The following is a 21,408-nucleotide window of genomic DNA, read 5'->3' as shown; positions in this document are numbered from 1 at the left end:
GATCTCCCATTTTATAAAGTAGAGCTATCCCCATTTCCCAAACCACCTCTATTCCCCCCAGCCTCCACTACACCTCATTGCTTCTCTCTAAAATCACAGAACCCCAACAACGGATTACAATGTTTTTATAGTCCCAGTGCAAGTTGACCTGACCATGCCTAGAACTGTATGGAGTGGCAGCAGTCTATCCCTGTGCCTCCCTCACACACACACCCTAGGACCCTAACTGTTGCCCTTTGGCAAATCTCTCAAATGTTTGAGTGAATTGCCATCAAATCTTGAATGTTGGTGGGACCTTGAACCTTCATGAAATTAAGTTTGTTTCAGTTATCCTTCGAACTAGCTTGCCCAGGTTTAGTGATGAGTGCGGCATAGTGAATTTTTGGACATGAACTCCTCTGCAATGAGTGAGGTTGGGCGCTTTTCAGAAGAATATAGTCCCATAGGGCCTCTGCCTTTAGAGAGAGAGTGTGAATTCCATTGAAGTTGTGTTCGGGGGGGGAGGTTGGAGGTTTGCACTAAGTAAGATTAGTACATTTTATGGAGAACAATTTGATGAGTGCAATTGTATTGTATAACTCAGATATCAGTCCCTAATTATTAGTCTATTGGATGTATTTGTTTTGCAGGTGAAAGTGTATAGTGGGATGTAGAAACTTGTGTGGAGGCCAAAAGCGTGCTTATGAAGGTATAATACTTTCTGGCACATGCATTCCTGTTAATGCCTTTGAGCTGAGTGAGGTGAAGGGTATTTGGTAATACCAAAGCCCTCTGGGGACATCTGAATGAGACTGAGAGCATTTTCTGACATGATGTCTTGTGCCGATATCCATATTGAATGTGCGTTTTACTGAGTTAGGCTTCTACGTTCTGGACAAGTACTGGGCAAAGCCTTCCATATTGAGTCAGGTAGAGTGCACCATTGGACTTGTAGTCCTGTGGCGATCAGAGTGTGAGGGAGGAGTTGGGCTGTTTACTGAGGCTGGATACATTATTGTGTATGCAATCTGGCAGAGTGTCTTCTCGAAATGCAGCATTATATTCCTGTTCCTTTGTAGTGAGTGAGACAAAGTGCTTTCTCTGACCTCTAGCCCTTGGATGGATTCTTTGCTGAGACATCGTGCATTTTATAAGATGGCGTTTTTTGGGGACCACTATATTCAATGTTACAGAGTGGAGAGTGTGTTCATGGGTGTGTGGTAGTTTTGGGCTTCTATACACTGTGAATATATCCATATTTTTTCACTTCTGTTTTTGTTTGTGGGAAATCTGTAGTGAGGTTTTCAGAGTCCATCCTCGGGCATGCATCCAGTCATATTGAGGTGTAGAGGAAGAGCCAAATACCCCTACCAGAAGCTCCTCCCCCATGTTGCCTATATGTTGGAAACCAGAAATTGCGACACGCGCAGTACCAGTGAGGATGCCTATACTGCAAAGAATCCTTGAGACAAGGTATCCATTGAGAAAACCCTGTATGCATTCACAAAGAAATAATGGTCTTCTGGAAAAAGCCCCGGAAGAAGTATGAAAATGAATGGGAAAGAAGACTGGTGACGTCATACGAAGCAGTACTGACACACCCAGAAAAGGCACAAATGAAGAAAGAATATAGACATTCTATAGGATCCGAGGATGAGGTATCGAAGGAACGCAAAATTTTGGGATCAAAATGAAGATTGTCCATGCAAAGAAACACTGAAGAAAATGCAAAGCCATTTCACAATTGTACAGATGCTGTAACGCAAGTAGACAAAGTAATCCTGAGCCTGGCTATGCAGTGAATAGATTGCAGTGATTCGCCAATGTATATTCATAGGAATATATAGAATCTGGATGTTCCACAATGCACTTTAGCATATTTGGACCCCATTAATGCAAAGGGCTTGAAGTGTGGTGCAGTTGAAAATAGCTGATGGCGAAGGAGAATTCAAGAAAGGCAGGCTGACCCAGCACCAAGAGTCGAGGCCACCATGAGCTTGGTTGTCTGTCAAGAAGCTACATGAACGTGAGAAAGAAACAAACTTCTGTTTGAGGTGAAATGGAACAACACTGAAGATGTCAAGAGTTCATTATTTAATAGTATTTTATGCAACTAAAAGCTTGAAAACGTGGTCTCAAGTCACATGGTCAGATGAAAATAGACTTTGGGTCGAGCTACACCGGAACCAGAAGATAAGACCATGCCACACTCCCTTTTATTCTGAGGCATAGTGAGGCTCTGCAAGGCCAAGTTCAAAACCTAATTGAATGACAGAGCGCAGGAGTGATGATAGATAATGGGCTGATTGGGTGGGGAGGCATGACCTGGCCAACCCTCTCAGCACCTGTGGTGACCAGCTTGCGTGCTGCTAGCAATTGGAGTATTCCAGAAGGGTACAAGAATTCCAACCAATTATAGAGGGCCACCTATCAAAGAGCCCTATAGTTTGTGTAACCAATAGGGTGTTGAGTATTAATATGACATGGAAGATGACTTGTACTTGGGATGGGCTTACTTGTCCACTTGATCTTAGAAACCCAATCATAACCCCTGCCAGTATGGAACGTATATCTAGATGTTCCCTTTAAGCCTATCACATCCCCTAGGAGGTTTTCTTTTTTGCCACATAGGATGATGTCAGTAGTGACACATTTTTAGTATAAGAATGTTGTTTTTACATGTAATGCTTTGAGTGCGAGAAATTGAGTGAACGTCCATTGATGTCCGTTGTAACTCCCTGTTTTAGATAATTGTTAACAAAGGTTTTGCCAACTTCCTGAAGTCAGTCTGATTATTGGGTTGTATACGAATTGTTCGTTTTACAACTGTTCGAATTACAATTGACCTTTTCACAATTGACCGAATTGTGAAGGTCAATTGTGACATATATGTGGGGGGAAACCCCCCACAACCCCCCACCTAATGCCAAACCCCCCAAAACCCCTATATATATATATAAATATATATTACCAAACGGATATATATATATATTTATATATATACGGTCAATTGTGAAAAGGTCGATTGTGACCCTTTAAATTCGGTCAATTGTTCATTCGAACAATTGTAAACGAACAATTTGGGTAATACCGATTATTGATGTATGAGTAAATTCTGCATCCCCATCCATCTCTAAGTATTGCTGCCTCATCTTAAAGGGCCCCAGTTCCGGGGGTTCACGTGGTAGCAGAGTAGGATGGTTAAAGACCCATCGACCCAGTAGGCTTTTACGGGCCTCGTAATATCGTACGTCCTACGCCATTTAGCTGGAAGACCGCAAGTCTTCCTGTGGATGGCGGGCGAAAAGTTCTTGCGAGACACTAGAGATAGGTGGGACGGGTCCCACTTTCACGAAACTCCCTCCTGGTCTCTGCAAGGAGCTGAGCGGGCCGGAAGCAAGGGTGACTGGTTGAGGAGGAGACAATCCCGAGGATCAGGAGTTGAAAAGTGAATGGTGAGTAGATTGAGAAAGGTGGCAAAAAATGAATGAATATTAATTGGGGAAAGTGATAATGGGAAGAAAGTAACAGAGGGTTGGTGGGGTATTTAGTTAATGACAAAGAGCATCACATAGAGGTAGTTAGTTCATGATGAAGAGCATCACATAGAGGTATATGACGAGGAGCGTCACAGTTAAGCCCAGAGTCCTACGTTCAAGGAATGTCTAGAAGAAATGATTTCAAAATCCAAATGGATAAATAGGCGACAAGCAGACAGGTCTGCTGAAGGAAATAATTTACACTCCCATTGGAGTAAAATGTAGGGGCAAGAATAGCAGCGAGGAGCGCTGAGAGATAAATGTTAAGGCTGGCCAGACTGTCTGTTTGTATATGTTATGTATTTTATGCATAGAGTAAAGAATGAGATGTCAAAGAGCGACAAATGATAGGTTGTGTTAAAAGGTTGAGAGAAAAAAAGTTACTTTATTTAGTTTATTAGTATTGATTGACCAGGTAGATTGAAGTAAAGTGTGAAAAGTGGCAACGATTGGTGCGTGCTCATATTTATTGTTTTTCTTTTTTTTTTGACTTGTTTATTTTTTGAGCAGCACACAGGGAAACATTACATTACAATCTTTCAACAGTTACTACATTTCAAGTCATGTTCATCATCTCCTAAATGTCCATCCCTTCTTCCCCACTCCGGCTGCTTTCTGGATCTTGCTCCTCCGCTGATTGAGCGAGGTCCCTGTCCTCAGCCCGTTGGGCATTCCTCACCAAGCGTGGTTTGTGTGTTAGGGCTGGGTAGCGCTGGTCATAGTCTATCACCGGCGACCAAATGTTTGTGAAGCGGTGAAGGTGGCATCTATTTGCCGCCATGATTTTTTCCGCAATGAAGATGTCCCACAGCTTCAGCAACCACAGGATCAGTAAGGGGCCTCCACCCCTCCCAGTCTCTGTTCCGCCTCTATGAGTCGTTGGTCTGTTTGATCCATCCGCGTGGACAACTCTGTCATGCAGGATCGAAACTCTGCTTTGATGCCCTGCATGAAGGCCTGTATGTCTTCTCTAGTGGCCAGTGTTCCCTGTTCTCCAGGGGCCTTCTGTGGGGTTAGTTTCGGGGAAGGGTCCAACTTCTTCGTCTTGTGCTAGCAGCATGGTGGAGATGTCCGAGGATTTGGTAGCTTCAGGCAGCTTCATCATTCTGCGTGGATTATGAGTCATAAGTTCCTGGGGGGGTGGTGTCGGGGTTGCCCGAGTCAGCTGGGCTGTTGGGGTCTCCCAGTTTAGTAGAATATTTTTTACTACCACCAAGATCTGCACCTGCAGTTTAGTAGAAGCTCCTAAGCAGACAGTTGGCGGTAAGCTGGGGTTCCGAGGGCAAACCCGGAGTGCCGATCACTGGGCTTCAAGCACAACGGAGAGGAGTCGGCTAACCCCCAGTGGAGCCACACGGGACTGGTGATATGGGGAGAGTGGAGGGGTGAATCCCACCGCCACGACGATGGAGACCCGGGACACTCGAGGGGCAGTTGGGTTGAGTGGGCAGGGGCGCCCCAGGAAGCCAGTGGATGGTGGGGCGCTGTGAGGATTGTGTTCTCAAGCTCTTGCAGTGTCAAAGTCTGAGTTACGCTGGGGCCGCTATGCCGTCAGCTCCATGTCTCGGGATAGCGAGGTAGATGCAGGAAGCTAGGAGGTTCTTGTCGGGGTCCAGAGGGGAACGGGGTCCCCGGGGGTGCCGTTGCTGATGAAGGGCCTCAGGCCGTGCTTAACTCAGGGGTGAATGGGCCGGGTCACCCCCGGAAGTTGAAGAAAGGGGGGGGCTAGAAGTGCACAGCCCGAGGAGAAAAATAGCTGCAACCCCTTCAAGCGGTTGTGGATAGCTAGCACCCCCAGGGCCCCACTGCAGTGCCCTCACCCTCCATGAGTCCGGGGGACCCCAGCCACCGCTCTCGAAGATCCCAGGGGAATCAGGCTGCTGCAGGTCACCGGAGCTTCTCCGTTCACCTCTAGGGTAGTGTGCAGCCCGGGCTCGGGAGCTCCCGCTCGACCGGCACCACCAGCTCGAGGCCCGCTCCTCCTCCGAGGGTCGGGAGGGGTAGGGGAACAAGGGAGGGAAGAAGGCCATGCATCGCCCGATGAGCTCGTTCCAGTGCGCCCCAGAGGACCAGTGGGTTGATTTCCTTTGCGGTGCAGCCGGAGCCGCTGCTACTGGCCGATCTGAGGCTTCGCTTCAGCGTCTGGGGCTGGGCGGGGATGTTCTCCCACCTGCTTCTCGTCACAGCGAGAAGCCTGTCCCGTCCGCCATCTTGAAGGCGCCGGCCGTGTCTCGGCGCGGGTGAGGAGCCAAGCAAATTCAGGGCCAATGAAGGGGTAAACTGGACCATGTTAGACAGCACCAGGTGCCCTGGGTCTTCCGGACGCTGTTGATCCACCGGTCATAGCGATCCGATCCAAAACTACCAAGTTGTAGCTGTTAGCCGCGGGCTCCGGGCGGAGGCCATCAAGGAAGCAGCTGCATCGCTGGCGCTCCTGGCCACGCCTCCCTATTGTTTTTCTGAAACATATTTTTGTGTAAAATAACAGTAAGTATCGACAGTCGATTGAGACTTGTCGCAATGGGGGATGTTACTCCACTTATGCACCTATGTAAGCAACTGCTAAAACACGCACGCAAGCTTAAGCAATATAGTGCAGACTGGGTTAAGGGCACAGCGGTTAAAATGTTCATGCCATGCCCAGAAGGGGATCATTATCAAAAGCAGTTTTGCAACACATTACAGCATACTTGCATGCTGCCTGCAAGGGAAAGAAATTGGAGAAAAGGTTAGCCAATTTAGAGCTTTGGAAGATGTACGAGGAGGAACGGGAAGACCCACCTCCTGAAGACTGGATGCTTAACCAGTGTAAAGAGGGGGTGCTGGGCCTTCTGCTCCCCTTACCACACCTGAAGTAAATGGCGATAATGCAAAGGATGAAGAATTGTATCCATTAAGGGAACTAAAAGCAGCAATAGGATATAGTAATCAGTTATATGAACTGCCTGCGTATAGCAGTGACGAGAGCCGAGAAAGAACTTCAGAAAAGGAGGTGATCTCTAAAGTCTTACAGGACAAACAGAAAAGTGAACGGCCAAGTGTGACCCTAGAAATAGAACAGGAAATTAAGAGATGGAAAGGAAAAAAAGACAAAGCTGACAAGATAGCGCTCATACAGAATAAATGGGTGGGTGGTCAGATATTGCTCAAACTTGATGGGAAGAGCATCGAGGAAGTAAGGCAAGGAGAAGATCAAGATGAGCAGAATAAAAAAGACAGGGAATGAGAGAAATAATTGAAAGAAGACGAGTATAAAAGAAAGAGTAGACAAAGCTGAGAACAAATGTATCAGGAAGAACAGTGAAGAAAGGAAGACAGAGTAGAAGAGCAAAGAAGACATGACAATAGACAAAGAGCAATCGAAGAACGAGATAGGTTAGAAAAGAAGAGAGAAGAAGAGGAAGAACAGAAATTAAGAGATAGAAGAATGCAAAGACACAGAGATGAAGAGGTGTGTCGGGCAAATGAAGGAAGGGAAGAAAAAAGACAGGCAGAAGAATGGGTAAGAGAGGAAGCAAAGAAACGAAGGGCATTTGATGAGGAAATGGAATGACAGAGAAGACATAGGGCAAGCGACATTGAGAAAGAGCTAATGGAACTGAGTCCAGTGGTCTTATGGGGATACATAGGGGAGTTTCTCCCATGCCAGGACACTCTAGGGTAAACCTAGAAGAGAATTTTGAGATAGGAAGTATCAGAGACAGAATCGATAAAGCTTATCAGGAGATGAGGACAAAAAGTGAATCGGGGAACAGAGGGAAAGCAAGGAGGGAAGCCTGTTTAGTCTCGAGCATAGAGCCTTGTCTTTGGACAGACTCACTCTAAACAGAGATGAGAAAGATGATAGCCATACTAGTTGGGGACAAGATATGTCAGATGAAGACAGGGAAATCTTCTGTGAGGAAAAGGGTGTCAGTGTATGCGGTCATGAGGGTTGCTTCCAGGCAGATAAAGAAGTTAGATGGTCAGACTGAGACCAACTTAAAGAAAGGACACCAGAGTTTATGGCGTACCCAGAGCAACCTAAAAGGCGATCTCATCGTGAGAGGGGGGAATCGCCACCATATTTCAGCAGACTGAGGTCACTACTAGGAAGAAGGTGATCAGGAACCATTGTCCCTGCTATGGATAGGCAGACGATGGGAGCCATATGTGATTTTGGGATTTCGCAATTCCCTTTATTAAAGGAAGGAGGGGTCAGACTGCAGTATATCCCCTGGCCCCAGATGGATAAGGACAATTTAAGATGTAAACTTCCCAGCTTAATGGCAGGAGTGGGGAAATGGATTTATGAACTAGAAAAAATAACAGGAGGAAATACTTTAGCCATAGGGGACATTAAAAGTCTTCTAGCAGCTATCCTTGAGGAAAGGGCTGACATCATTTGGACGAGAGCAGGATACTCAAGTGTCACAGCACAGAACAGAGCACATGATGGAGCGCCATTTAATAATTGCAGAGCGGCAGTCTTGAAAGCTCTTAGAGTGCAATATCCTGATACGTGAGATATGGGTGCAATTATGGCACGTGAGATGAAAGAGGACGAAGATCTGCTTGCTTACCTTCAAAACCTTCAGGAAAAGTGGTCTTTGGGAACTCGAGAGCCTTGGGGGAAATCAATACCTGTATTCTATCATATTTTGTGTCAGGGATTGCCAGAACAGGTACAAAGACAACTCAAGAAACTAGTGGGAATGGAAGCAGAGTAATGGGCATAAATACAGTTGACCATTGCGCAACATTGCCGATTGTTGCAAAACAGAAATAAGAAGAGGGAAGATGCTAGGAAGCTCGAGGAAGCCAGGTTAGTTCAGAAGAATTTGGCGAAGTACGCTATAGAAGGAGCGGTACTGACAAGCGGAGAGGAGCTGGGAACACCGCAAGCAGCGGGTATGTCACAAGCGAAATAATCAGCGGCAATCGGATCAAGAAGGGAACGGGTTCATGCCCAGAGGCAGAGGAACAGGTTTCAGAGGAAAGGGAGGCTTTCAGAATAATCAAGGAGGCTTCCAGGATAACCAAGGTGGTTTTCAGAATGTGCAGAATGATACACAAGGCATGCAGGGAGGACAGATTAGAAGACTCCCTCCTGTGTTGGACATGTGGAAACAAAGGGCACATTGCGTGAACATGTGGGAGCCAAGGGTATGTGCAAAATGGGCAATTTTCAGGAGGGGGCACAGCTTATTCTCCAGCATATAGCCCACAAAGTAGGGTTGGGTTTGCCCAAGATCAGTGTATCAAGCACAAGTACCACAACCACAGCAGGCTTTGCAACCACAGCAAGCACCATTGAATCCGCTGCAAGGGCAGTTACAGCATGCACCCATGCAGATACAGCAGAGTGCAAACACAGGAAAGTTATTTACTCCTAGAGTGGGGGTGTTACTATCATGGGAGGGAATCCTTTTACAGGCATGGAAATAAGTATGTACCCACAATAGGATAGCTCACAGACTGACTTGATGTGTTCAGTACTATTGGTGATGCCAAATCCTCAAGAGGAACCAAGGGTTGATGTTACCACAGGAGGCAAATCTTTTTCTCTTTTAGTAGACACTGGGGCAACTCGCTCATGTATACGAGAGGGAAATTTTTTGTTATCGGGAAATGCCATGAAGGCTCAATGGTTCTCTGGACCTACAAGTAGAGATCATTTCACTGAGAAATTACCAGTCTCTATAGGAGAGTGTGATATGTCTGTCCCATTGTTGTATCAAGGCAGACATCAGTTAATATTTTGGGCCGAGATTTAATGACGAAGCTTGATATGACGATTTCCTTCACTACAAAGGTATAGTGTGTTCCATGCCAGGAATACATTATTTAAATGTGGGCACATTTACTATGGCATTTACAGGACAAATAGCTCTGCGAGGAATACTGTTAGAGCCAGAAGTTTTTCACTATGTGGTATGCATTTTGTTAACATGGCTACCCGGTTTAGTGGGCAAGATTATGAGAATACCTGATGAATTTTTGTTCAGGCCACATATACCTATGGACGAAGAGGGGGGCAGTTTTTCCCCTAGAACTACAGGCAGCCATAGTGCGAGGGGAACTGGACATGCTCGAAGGATTTGATGATGCGGGCAGGCCATGGAGAACAGTGATAGCTATTGGGGAAGGGTACAGATTGACTGAAATCACTTACGAGGATATGTTTAAAGATGACCCAGATGGATAGGGGAGGGAAAGGTAGGGCAAGTGCTAGAATGGGCCCAGGAGGGGACGTGCCATGAGGTGCTGGGCAGAGAGCACTGGCTAAGTGCAGGGGCGGGGTCTCCCAAGAGGGTACATCTCTGCCCGGGAGAGGACCAGAGGGAAGTGCTGAGGGTGCTGGTGTCCACTGGGCAGAGGGCCTGCTAACCTTTGAGGCTCATGATGACCAGGCCGCCAGTCCCAGCGGCAGTGAGGTAATTAGCAGATGAGGGTGAGAGGGAAGGAATTAGAGAAAAGACAAGTTTGCGAGGTGTTTGCAGAACTTAAGCTGGTCCTGCTCAAGTCTGAGAGGGGCAGGGAGGCTGTTCTAGAGAGAGGTGACAGCCGAGGAGAGGGATCTGCCCCCCACTCTCTGCTTGGAGAAACGTTTGATCAGCAGCGTGTTTGAGCTAGAAGAGCGGAGGACTTGACCATGGAGCTATTTGGTGAGAGAGAGTTGGAGATAGCTGGCCTCATGCCCCAGAAAGACTTGTGGATTATGCAGAGGGGCTTGGATTTGATCCTCGTGGCCACCGGGAGCCAGTAGAGAGATGTTAGGGCAGGAGAGATGCGGTCCCTGGGTTTAAGGCCAAAGATAAGACTAGCAGCCCTATTCTGGATTAGTTGAAGGGGGTGGAGGGAGCAAAGAGGCAGATTGAGGAAGAGGCTGTTGCTGTAGTCCAGCCGGGAGAGAACCAGAACTCTGGAGAAATTGAGCTTCTGGGGAAAGTTGAAGAAAGGAAGAATGCCTCTAAGGAGATGAACCTGAAAGTGGGCCTTCTTGGCAAGGTCCAAGATGTCAGGTGTGAAGGAGAGATAGGAGTCGAAGATGACTCCATGATCCTGCCCTCTGCCCCTTTGGAGAACCCCAAAGTAACTTTGTCTTGCAGTTGGTGCTGTACAAATCAACAATAAATACCTACATTTATTGTCAGCAGGATGTTAATTTTACTTGCTGTTGTACGTACTTGTACATAAAAAGGCTGTCTGCATTGCACTGCAGCTAATTAATTATAATGGTTCAACACTCGCCAGTCTGCGGTCCATTTTCTGTTTTTGCCATTTCTGTGAAAACCTCCCTTCAACCTTGACATTCCTTTCTAGTGAGCGGCTGTGCAGCTCTTGCAGGCTGCTAAGATGTATTTGTTCCATGGTCCATTTGAGGCATAGCTCAATTTGTAATGCATGTCTTGCTATCCATTTGCAATGTTTTGAAGATGGCAATGGCTGTATCACATGTACTCTTCATGCTGGCTTTTTACTGCTGTATTTCGCTGGGATCTAATGCATTTTCTGCCATACATTGATTTTCCTGTAAATGTATGCTGCATCTATCCTGGCATGCATTTTAATCTGCTCCTAGCTGTGTAGTGAGTCCCTCTCTTTTGTATGCTGGAACATGGCTGCTCCCTTTCCTGGTGTCAATACTATGCTCTATTTTAATCTATTTTAATTTCTACACTAATGTATTTTAAGCAAACTATTTCTTTATAGCAGTTTACATGTGCTACCTACCTAGTGTAAGTCATGGATTCTGCTTTAGCACATGCGTTCTCTTCACTCATGTATTTCTGGAATGGAGTAAGACTGTCTCTGCTTATTGTTATCACCTGCTTGGTACTGGTGAGTACTGGGGGCAGAGGCTGGTACTTGTGTGTTTATCTGTTCCCTTACACATTCACCAGAGTTCCTAATCCATACTACACTAACATGACTTGGGCAGTGGTCTCATGTTCTCTTAAATTAGTTGGGAACATGGATGCGCTGTGTTTACATTTTTTATTCTAATCTGCGGTGGCCAACCCCTTTTACCTTTTCTTATTCAGACAAACAATTTATAGGCACTTTCCCTTCTGTATGCTTGGATATTCACAACAGATTTCAGAATTCAGTTTTCAGAGACACACATTTCGCCCCAAACCATTTCAAACAATGCTTTACAAGACATAACAATACACTGACAGAATTACCCGTGTACACCAACCCATGATTTTCAGTTGGCTCCAGGCACGTCATTTCACCAAAATGCCAGGGGTAGCGGAAGTGACATCACACGACCCTTGACCCCCTGATGACATCATAGGAAGTGATGTCAGTTGACCCCACCCCGAAGTGATATCGCGGGAAGCGATGGAACAAGACCTTACACACGTTGACAAAACAGGAAGTGCCATCACTTAGCATTGTACACTACGAAAAATATGGTTACGATATCACTATAATGTGATGTACATTTCATACAAGAATGGATCGCCATATGTAGCATTAAGATCAGTCTGTATAGCCCATATTTCCAAATAACTGTGAATGCAAGCGGACGTCCATGACCAAATGGTAATGATGTGTTATTATATAGCACTTATGCTTAAGGGCTTTATATAGAAAAAATATACACCCAATATCACCCAACCTGTGTTGGTACTCATTTATCGACCTCAGAAGGATGAAAGGCTGAGTTGAGGCGTTTAAGAACAGACTAAATCAGTGACTCAACTACTGAAGTGTTCCTGAAATAAACCTTTAATGATTCTAGCAGTTATTGTATAGAATTCCAGAAAGACACATTATTTGGTATTCCTATTCTTTATTATTTTGGGTCAATGCTGAAAGTATTAGACTTGTGGCACTCCTGTTCTTGTTTTTCTTCTTTTTTTAAGGGGCCTGCACAAGAAAGCTAGCCATTCCATAAGTAAAGAGCCAGTTGTGACCTCTGGCGCCCCCTAAATGATGTCCCTGGTTGGCTCTTACTTCCGCACCTGCTCTGTCCACCCCAAAACTCTGGGCTCTTTGGCCAGCTCTCCCATCTACTGAAAGCATCTTTCCCGGGCCCAAAGGGATCACCAAGGAGTGCGCCCGCCAACTCTTGAACTTGGCCGCAGGGCAACAGGAGTCAGATGTCTAAGGCACCAAACCTGTTGTGGAAAAATGACCACTGACTAACTTGGTGGATTTGTCAACAATTTATTAGTAAAACATGAACAACAGGACAAAGAAACCAGTGGAAGTATGAGACTTTGGTACAAGTGAGAACCCCCCTCTCTCTGTGCACCATTCTCTTATACCCCAAGCAACACATGCATGTGAATGGAAAGGGTGGTCAAGACAGGACAAGGAATTATTCTGAAACAATATTGCAAGCAGGGAACAAAGCCCCACCATATAGGTCTTTATTACCAGCTGTGTTCTTACATGTTAGACAGTGTTATAATTGAGGACAGCATAATGTGATACATTTTGTGAAGTTGAATATACTCCTCAAAGATTCACGCTCTGAGGAAGGTGCGAACGCTTAAACTAAGAGGACTTCTTTCTGCTAATGCTGCTTTACCTAAGAAAGCGGGAGCCTAAACATGCTTACATAAGCCAAAAGGGATACATGTCAGAAGCAAGAGATGTGAAAGCCAGCATAGCAACACACTAAGCTAAGAGCTTTCATTACAAAGGCATACACAGTAAAGCCTAAACCCTCATCTCTCACAAGCAAGAAACAGTTGCTAAGACATGGCAGTTTGCAGTATCTCCTCAATATTATATTGCATTGATGTGGAAGGGTAGTACATAAAATGTTAAATTCCAAACTTTTCCCCTCAAGTTGAACGAGCTAAGATATGTTTCTACAGTTCTGCGATTTCCAAGGAAAAAAACATAGAGGTGGTCGCACTTTTCTTACATTTTATTAAAGTCAAGCCCTATTGCTCCTGCTTTATTTCCTGACCCTAACAATGGCCCAGTATCAGCCAGTTTGATACATTCTGACCACTCCAGATGTTGGAGGCAAAAACATACCTCACAGTGCAGAAATGACTTTAGAATCTGTGATTTGGGTCTAAGGGTAAAATACTCCAAAGGATGACAATGTAAAGGCCTTCACTGATTGGATTTGCATGGTCTGTGTTTGTCAATTCAATTCAATGGTTTCAGATTCAACGGCTCTCTTACCAAAGGACCTGGACTGGCTCCTGCATGCACTAGTGTAGCATTGGATTTTGCTCCATACATTGCATAACTAAGGGGACTGCAAAAATAAGAAGTTCGTCCTCTAAACCTATGGCCTTTTCCTTGCAGGTCCCTGCCATCTCACTGGCATACGAAGCTGCAGAAAGTGACATCATGAAGAGGCAGCCCAGAAACCCCAAATCCGACAAACTGGTAAATGAGCGCCTCATCGGTATGGCCTACGGACAGATTGGTACGTAACCGTAACCTTTTATGCCCTCCTGCTAATCTGGATGTATGGTTGCAGGGGGATTTACACGCATGGCCAGCTTTACCCGTGGCCAGATAGTGTTATCATTGACCATTCTTTCTTTAAACATATTTGCTTATTTTTCTAAGGCTGAAGGGTCTTTAGTATTTGGTATTATATAATTCCAAGGTGCATTTAGGACTCAAATAAATGCCTAAAAAAGTTCAATATTCTTTCTCTTCCAGTTGACCTCTTCCACTTGTGTGTGTCAAAGACTTTGCTCGTACGGTTTCCTGATAATGAAAACCTTTGGGAGAAGGTTTTGCACTGAGGGTCGGCACCCTTTAAATTGCCCTTAAGACAAACGTTAATTTTAACTCATCCCATGGTCATTGTTCATTCCCTTTTCCAACCCATGAAACAACCGCTAATGGGATCGCTTGAACGGCCGCTACAAAGTTCTCGGAAGTATAATTCCCCAAACGTCTGTGGATTGCGCCACAACGAGAGAATGCCTTGTTACCACCCGAACATATTTCATTCATGTACAGCTTTTTCTTTGTATTCATATAACAGTAGTTGCGTATCATCAGCAAGGATGTATTTACTCATGGGTTCTGTGTGAATATCTATGATGCCACTAGGAACGCTAAGAGGGACACACCCCTTTGGATTTAGGTACCCGTTTATAATTTGATGCTGTGTTCATTTCTTGTGATCCTTTCCAAGCCTCTGTCCTGTCACGTGGTGAGAAAGGGGATATGGATGTAGAATAAACGCCTGCCACTCTTCCACCTCCCCTCTCCCTCCCTCTCATCCTTCAACACAGATATCTGGCTTCCTGTCTCACCCTAGAAATTATAAAAAATACCTGGCTGCAGACCTGCAGAAGGCCTTTCACAGTACCAGGCCGACTGACGAGAACGTCCCTTCTCTCTGACAGAGGTTCTCCCTCAGGAGTTTTACAGTGACACAGAGAGTGGCTTTGGAGCAGCGCTGGGGTCAGCAGTTTCTCTGCTAGTAGTACAGTCTTGTTTCTGAGCAAAGTGAAGTGCCTAGTACAAAGTCAATGGTCTCTGCTTGGCTTGGAGCTGAGGCAACCATGCCAGCAGAAGAAATGATCTGATTACTTACTAGTAATCTTCTTTACTCCTAGACGTACTGATTTTTCATTCATGTCCCACTTTCATTTTCCACAGGTGTGATGCCATTCTGACATAACACCAGTGCGAAACGAAAGTCACATTCCTCTTGAGTTCCATGACTGCAAGGGAACACATGGTCGTTTAAAAAGTACTGCTGCAAATGGCTTTGTACAGAAGCCATGGATTACAGAAATGTTGCTTCTTAAAGGTGACCTGGAAAACAACCTCCCTCATAAGTCTGCGAGGAGATATCATAACATGGCAGCCTTTTCATCAATGTTTTACCTGTTTCACGCATCTCGTGTAGAGGATTAAGTTGGGGACGAATCGGATGTAAGTATGTTCATATTATTCACTACTGGCCCCATTTATTGACTTTTGCAACAGGTCACCCTTTCATCCTATGATTTGCCCCAATCAAGGGCATTGTCATCCATCTGATGACAATCCTTTAACTGTGGGACAACTGCAAATGGGTACATTTCATACAAATGTAGTTTTCAGGGAGGTCATGGCACTCCAATTTCTGCATAGTTCTTCCAGAGTTTTAAAGCAATCTGTCATGATGTTGTGCATACATGTAAAAATACATTCTTCTTTATGTATAAGATGAATAATTCATTGGTCTGTGTAGTACCCAAAACACACTCAGGCCACTTCGGTGAGCTGCCAATAGAACATGGGGAATCTGGAAATGCCCAGGCTCCATTCATAGGTGCGTGTCTATCACTTCTCCAACTAAACGTCAGAGTTTTGTTATACCAGAAACAGCTGTTCACCAAACCTTGCAGTTTATTATTTTATTGTATTTTGAACATAGCTGAGAATAGTGACAAAATCAATATATATATTCTGGTAAAATACAAATTGAGGAGGGTCATTTTTCCGGTGCTCATCATTGGCTGTTTTCCGGTAGCTTCTTTGTCTCTGGCATCAGCGTGATAGATAGCTCTCATGGTACAGTATTCTAATGTCCTTCGTGAACTGCACCCGTATGTACCAGGCACAGATTGGCTTATGGCTACGACACAGAGATCATTCTGCGCATCTCTTCGGTATTTCAGGCAAAGAAGTATATATCATTCTCAGAATCTCTTCAGTATTTGAGGCTTTCATTCAGTACCTTAACAGTTGCCCAAAACACCTTGCTTCCAACATGAGCCCTTATTTACAGTGGAGTATACTGGCATATAAAGCATTAAATTGAAAGCATTTATCACTAACATAATCTTCAAAATCCTGAACCAGAAGAGTTTGATGAGTCGTATACATCCGTATGGCTTGGGCCAACCACACATACGTACACACACTCTCTCTCAACATATATATTTACTGGCTTTTTTTGGTTAAGGTGAAGTTTTAATGCAACAAAAACCTTGAAATGCAGTGAATGTGGGAAATATGACCAGTTTAACTCGACACACTACTGTTGCTGTCCCCCAAAATGCCATGTCCCCCATAATGCAATTTTGTATGTGATTGTGAATCCATCCTCTTATAATATGTATGTGCTCATGTGTTTTGCAACGGAAATGCACTGAGTTAAGCTGGTCATGACTTCCTACATCTGCTGAATTTCAAGGGTTTTATTGCATTAAATCTGCCCAACTTAACTGTACCATAACTAACATGTTTTCTGTAAAATTTCATGGGTTTTGGTATACCTTACTTTCTTTATGGGCCAATAACCATGGCCTTCGGCCACAGCCTTTGGCAAGTACATTTTTACCCAATATGTTTATTTAGGACCCACTAGCCAGGGCCTTCTGCCAACTGTATATTCTAAAATACTACCAGGTCACTAGCCATAGGCTATGCCTAGTGGCCACAGCCGTTGGCAAGTCCACTGTACATGTTCCCCCAATATGTTTCTTATGTCTTTTCGAGCCCACTCTATATTTTAAATCACTACCGCGCCATTAGCGATGGCCTTTGGCCATGACCATGGCCCTGTACATGTTCCCCCAATATGTTTCTTTTGGACCCCCTTGGTGGTCACGGCCTTTGACCATGGCCACTATACATGTCTTTCAAGTCCACTAGCCACGGCCTTCACCCATGCCCACTGTATATTATTATATAAAACACTACTGAGCCACTAGCTGAGGGTCCATAGAAAAATATTGGGGTACATGTACAGTGGACACAGACGAAGGCCATGGCTAGTGGCCCTTTAGTGTTTTACAATAAATAGTGGGCATGGACGAAGGCCTCACTGACCAAGGCCCAGATCCGTGGCTAGTGGGTCCAAAAGACATGCATAGTGGCCACAGCCAAAGGCCAACGGCCGTGGCCACCTAGTGGGGTCAAAAGAAACGTATTGAGGAAATGGCCAAAAGGCCATAGCTAGTGGCCCTTTAGTTTAAAAAATAAAATAAAATTGGCAAGTCCAAAGGCTGTGCTCAGTGGCCTGGGCCGAGAACCATGGCTAGTGGGCCCAAAAGACATGTATAGTGGCCACCTAGTGGGTCCAAAAGAAACATGAGGGGAAAATGTACAGTGAGCATGACCAAAGGCTATGGCTTGTGCCCTTTAGTGTTTTAAAATATAGTGTACACAGCCGAAGGCCATTCAATCTGGCTAGGGCTGAAGGCCCTGGCTAGTGGCCCCGAAAGACGTTTATAGTGGCCATGTCCGAAGGCAGTGGCCACCTAGTGGGTCCAAAAGAAACATATTGGGGGAAAATGTACAGAGAACATGATCAAAGGTGAATGTCATGGCTAGTGGCCTGTAAAAAAACCAGTGCTATGACAAAACCCTTTCACTGAAAAAACTTTAGTTAAAGTCCAGTTAAGTTTAACAGATTTAACACAACAAAAACCCTTGAAATTCAGCAGATGTGGGAAGTTATGACTAGCTTAACTCGGCACGTTCCTGTTGCAAAGCCCATGAGCCCAAACATAATATAAGAGAAGGGATTTCCAATGACATACAAAATGGCATTATGGGGGACATCAACAGGAGTGCAGCGAGTGAAGCTAGTCATGACTTTCCACATCTGCTGAATTCAAGGGTTCTGGTGTGTTTACACAACTTAAAACTTAAATGTACTTTAACTACAGTTTTTTCAGTGAATTACAGAGCCTGTGTTACTGTAGTTATAGTTGAGCTGCTCAACCCATGGGAAGTACATTTGTTGGGTGACGTATAACTTTGGCGCTGTTCGATGAATCCTCACCAAACTTTGCACAAAAAAGTATATGGCCACCTCTGAATGTTTTTCGTAAAGTTTGAAATCCGGATAGACATACATTGAAAACTATTTTGCTCATCCTTACAGCCCAAACTGCTGGACGGATTTGTAACAAATTTGCGTGAGTGGGCAGCATGGTCTTCGCAGACACCAAACACGCATGCTGCTTGGGTACTGAAAAATGAGCTGTGTCAAACTCTTTGAAATGATCACCATATTCGATCCGCGGACAGCGCAGCAGGTTCTGTAAAATATATTTGGGGTTATTCTGTGGCTGAAAGTGTGTCTGGAAAGGGTTGGTGAGTGGAAAAAAGTTAAGATGGAGCTGTTATATAGATGAAAAACAGCCATGCGAGTCCTTTGTCATTTGTACTGTCTGTGGCCGTATTCTGAGATGCGAACAAGAACATGTGTCTGCGGACATCATTGGGACTCGAGGTGTTCTGTGTGTTGGTATATTCATACATAGTTTATCAAAGTAGTGAGTGTGAGTAATATATATATATGTAATATATATATCTTCAAAGCACTGAACACGTCAGGCAGGGTGAGTAGCACTCTTCACTCTTCCAAAATTTGCAATGTCCGGACATCAAAGTTGAGAATAAAATATAGTCTTTATTTATGCCTTGCAAAGTGGCAAAAAGGTTAAAAATCCATTACAGTGAGGCTCTCCCAAAGTGCAAAAATATTCGTGCGCATTAGGAACGTTATCGCGTTTCGCGGCTTGCCTCGCCACTTGATCACAACAATAGGTTCCTAGTAAACCACAGAGTTTTAAAACATTGTGCACAGCGAGCGTCAACCAATTGTGCTGACATTGAAGCGGGACTCCATTTGAAATCGTAGCCCATTCGGAGCTGACCCACGGCGGACATCTTTATAATGTTAATGCCACACTAGTGGGATGCTGATGCACACTAATGCCCACTGATTGGACTGTGAGGTCCCTGTCAACTGCCCTTTTTAATTCCCCCACAGGGATCCGGTCCCGATTTGGCCTGATTTCATTAAACCCAATATTTGTCCGCCACAGGCTGCCAAGAAAGATGAGCGCGTCTCAATGGGGCCCCTCGATGCCGACTATCTGTTTAGAATGCATTCCACATGTATATATATAGATGTTTGGAATAAAAATAAAATAAAAATACATATGTTAGTTGCTACTGAAGTGTCTAAAGTGGTTATACCATGGCTGCAGGGTATAGTTTGGGCCATGGAGAGGTTATAACATGGTGGAACAGTACAGTTGCGACCATGACCAGTGTGTAGATTCTTGGGGACATGATTGTAGGCCATGACCAGTGTCTAGATTCCTGGGGGCATGTCTGTAGGCCATGCCCCCAATCTTCTGGACACTGGCCATGGCTACAGTAATATGTGCATAGTGATTATGTAATTAATATGAATATTGCACATTGAGTTATGTGGATATTGGGATTATACATTGTAATAAATCTTATTTTAGGTATGGACACTTAGTTGGATAATATGCATTTGGAATAAAAATAGATAAACATATGTCAGTTGTTACTGAAGTGTGTAAAGTGGTTAGCATGTGGGCACTGGCCATGGCCACAATAATATGTGCATAGTGATTATTTAATTAATATAAATATTGTACATTTTATAATGTGGTTATTTGGATTACAAATTGCAATAAACTTCATATTAGGTATGGACACATAGTTGGATATGGTGAGAAGGGTATAATTTGCACTGCTGTGTCTGTAAAGAAAAGAAAATATAATTAGTTATAAAACATATGTTGCAAAATATAATTACCTACAGTTGTACATGTTTATTTTATTTGACCCTCATAAGTAGTACATTGTATGTACTAAGTTTGGTACAACATGTGTGCATGGTACACTGTTGTTGTATGCACATGTAGTAATCATTGGGTCGTTGGGAAATAAATCCAAGATAGATTGAAAAAACTCATTGAGTACATTTACAGTTTGCACCTAAACTTATACAAAGCCTCATAAGCTAAAACTATTTATTTCTTACTTTGTCTATACACGTATAGTGTTCTTCAAAGTTACATCTAACTACTTTGTATTGATGGTCCTGTTGTAAGTAGTGATCCTTCTCTTTTGCAAGTCTGATACTTTAGACTGCTTGATGGTCCTGTTAAGGTGCTATTGCTTCTCTTTTGTAAGTCTGTTCCATTAAATGCTCTTTTTTTATTGGAAAGGAACCTGCATACAAAAAGGAAAATAGTTGAACATGAATGCTGTTGTTTTAAAAATGTATTTTTAGCAGCTTTTTATTGAAAGTTAAAAAAATGCATAGGTGAATTAAGAGCTTGTAAAATAATGGAGGTTTAAATGTAGGGAAATTTGCTGAATTTTAGGGATGGCTATTTTTACTAGCATCTGAGTGAGACACTGACAATGCATAGCTGTTTGTGCAGTGATGGCTATTTTTAATAGTATCTGATTGAAACACTGACAATGTATGGTGTTTGAGCTGGGATGGCTACCATTTTCTAATTCCATAAAGTTAAGACAAATTAACTTTCTAAACACTTTTATGATACGATTAACTTGCACTTGATGCGAGCAGGTGGAACATGGTGGCAATATATGACTTCTGAAAGTGGTTAAAAAAGAGAATATTGTTATGGAGATGTTAATATATAATAAGGTGGTTAAACAAGGTACATATACAAATGAAAGCATATCTTATTAGATGTAGATCTTCAATCTGCAAATTGAAATGTTTTGTTATAGAGGAGACTGTGAATCACAGGAGTACTGCATTATGATTGTTGAAAGGTGCATCTGATGTGGTAAAGTAAGTAGGAGGCGTACATGTAGAGTTGTTTGTTGTGATTGGTGGATAGATGTGATACTATTGGAAAGTAGCCAATAAGGGAGTGTTACAGAGATGAAGGTAAAAAGAGTAGAAAGACTGCCCTGTGCAATGACGTCCATGCATGCAGCGGAAGTTCACAGACCTGGACGTGCCATCCGGGTCCTATAACCAAGCCCTGTACGCTGAAATATTTTTAACATTTGCAGACAATAGTAACAGCCAATGGGCTGAGTCATGTTTTATAATGGTATAATGTGAGTATTTGTGATATGGTTGAACTGTGTTGTTGTGGCCATGCCCAGTATCCAGATTCTTGGTGGCAAATCTGGACATTGGCCATGG

General features: G+C 44.0%; 1 protein-coding gene across 2 annotated transcripts in view; it reads left to right on the top strand.

Moving 5' to 3' along the window:
- Window positions 1-21,408, top strand: part of LOC138523462 (sodium/potassium-transporting ATPase subunit alpha-2) — a 504,124-nt gene that overhangs the window by 357,978 nt on the left and 124,738 nt on the right. For both annotated transcript variants that reach the window (XM_069635440.1, XM_069635438.1), the window contains exon 18: window positions 13,785-13,908. In XM_069635440.1, the coding sequence (XP_069491541.1) occupies window positions 13,785-13,908 (124 nt within the window). The remainder of the gene's footprint in view (window positions 1-13,784; window positions 13,909-21,408) is intronic.

The sequence above is a fragment of the Ambystoma mexicanum genome, chromosome 1q, assembly GCF_040938575.1.
Source record: "Ambystoma mexicanum isolate Mex_15411 chromosome 1q, UKY_AmexF1_1, whole genome shotgun sequence".
Taxonomy (NCBI): domain Eukaryota; kingdom Metazoa; phylum Chordata; class Amphibia; order Caudata; family Ambystomatidae; genus Ambystoma; species Ambystoma mexicanum.
Note: the sequence above shows the minus strand (reverse complement) of the source record. Positions and strands in the feature narration are given on the sequence as shown.